This window comes from Plutella xylostella, chromosome 10 (genome assembly GCF_932276165.1).
Source record: "Plutella xylostella chromosome 10, ilPluXylo3.1, whole genome shotgun sequence".
Classification (NCBI taxonomy): Eukaryota; Metazoa; Arthropoda; class Insecta; order Lepidoptera; family Plutellidae; genus Plutella; species Plutella xylostella.
In genome coordinates this window covers 5,285,967-5,287,614 of record NC_063990.1, presented here as the reverse complement: position 1 = coordinate 5,287,614, position 1,648 = coordinate 5,285,967, and the positions used below count along the sequence as shown (strand labels likewise).

General features: G+C 30.9%; 1 protein-coding gene across 1 annotated transcript; it reads right to left on the bottom strand.

Annotated features, from left to right (window-relative positions):
• Positions 1-188: 188 nt before the first annotated feature.
• Positions 189-1,335, bottom strand: LOC105382007. The gene is made up of 4 exons (XM_011551824.3): positions 1,125-1,335; positions 896-1,036; positions 563-806; positions 189-463 (listed from the first exon to the last, which is right to left on the bottom strand). The coding sequence occupies exons 1-4, from the start codon at positions 1,253-1,255 to the stop codon at positions 344-346; spliced, it is 636 nt and encodes a 211-aa protein (XP_011550126.3). The 5' UTR covers positions 1,256-1,335; the 3' UTR covers positions 189-343.
• Between the last annotated feature and the right edge of the window lie 313 nt (positions 1,336-1,648).

Below are 1,648 nucleotides of genomic sequence, written 5' to 3'. Positions count from 1 at the left end.
AGCCAGGATAACACTGAATTCTATAGATCCAAGTGAAAATGAATCAAATGGGCTAAGGAAGCATCAGTATGGTTGAGAGGGGAGGTACAGTGTGAATCCTCAAGGAAGCACCACCATAATGCATGCATACATTGCATCCATTTTTGTATTCTGCCTCATGATGATATCAATGCAAATAAACACAACTATTCTTAAACATATTACAGACATTTATTTAACAAGAGCAACTAGATAATATGGCAACAATTTTTGGATGGCCTTTGGCGAAATCACAACATCATAATTATGTGCATAGTATTTTTTTACCTGAGGTAGATTGGTCAGCTAATCATAATTTTTTTTTTCATTTTAGTTGTTTCAGTGACCTTACAAATAACACACCTAACAAAGCAATCATCACACCTCCCACAGTACCTACTATAATTTTCTTATTCTTTTTAGATCTTGGTTCCTCTGCATATGCCTGGAATCAAAAATGTTGATTTAGTGTTTTTTTAATTACTTAAGTAATTTTATTTTCAAACTTATCTGCATTTTCAAAGCAGGATTCATTACAAATTACCTTCAATTGAGAGTGAATAGCCTTATCCATTGAATTGAGTATAGATTTCATTTCCTGTAGAGTTGTTAGTGCTATTTCTGAGGCATATTTATCTTTCATTAAAAGACAATCTGATATATTTTTCGTTCTCTTCAATGCTAAATTATTAGCTACCATACTTAAATGAATTTTGTACAAATGCTGCCCATTTTCTTCAAGCACTTCCCCTATTTCTCTTAGACCCAGATTGTGAATACTTCTAACCCTAAAATTATAAGTAATTGACAGTAATTATGTAAACAAATACAATTTAGTAGTCTTAATACTTTGGAGATGTTACTTAAATGCACTTACTCATCGATAGACTCCTCGTACATTGGCAGATTTTGTACTTCATCCAATATTTTTTGTCTAATTTCGGAATCATCGACACCGAGTTTTATAAGATCTTCGTCGCATAGTTCGGCTAGTGTGCACTGGCCAATGTTCTGCTTTCTAGAAAATATAAAACAGTGTTAGTTACCTACTATTGTTTTTGAGACTGTGCTGTTATCAATTTCTACTTTTTATAAATAAAAGTTACCGAAAGATGTCGATGTATTTTTCTGCTCCTAGGCCAATTAGCAAAGCCGTAATTGTAACATCAAATTCAGAAGGGTTTATTTTACTAGAACTTGCATTGAGTTGTGGTGTGTTTTCACCGGTAATATCCATTTTTAATAGATAATAAAATAAAAATTCAAAACCAATATATTTTGTTGTTTATTTCACTGACAGTTACTACTTGACATGACATTGTCAGTGTCACACGCCAGCAGGCTGTTGTCAAATGCTTCTGTCATTATAAGATCACAGATAATGTTTTGTGAAAATTTGTACTTTTACACCCTGGAATAATAACGACATATTTTTTTTATGTTTATTTATTTAATACATGTAAGATTACATAAAGTTATATGAATAATGAAGTGATTAGTTTTACATACCGATTTATTATCTTTTATTAAATCTAACCCAATCAAACGCTAATGCAATAAAAAAAATTATACTTATTTTAGTGGCTTTATATAATGAGCCGTTTGTTAAAAAAAAAATATTCATTTTTGG

Excerpts from the sequence above, each read along its gene's own strand:
- LOC105382007 (XM_011551824.3), bottom strand. The coding sequence starts at position 1,255 with ATGGATATTACCGGTGAAAACACACCACAACTCAATGCAAGTTCTAGT. Across the intron at positions 1,037-1,124 it reads AAATACATCGACATCTTTCG|AAAGCAGAACATTGGCCAGT; the intron begins GTAACTTTTATT and ends TATATTTTCTAG. Across the intron at positions 807-895 it reads TACGAGGAGTCTATCGATGA|GGTTAGAAGTATTCACAATC; the intron begins GTAAGTGCATTT and ends TTATAATTTTAG.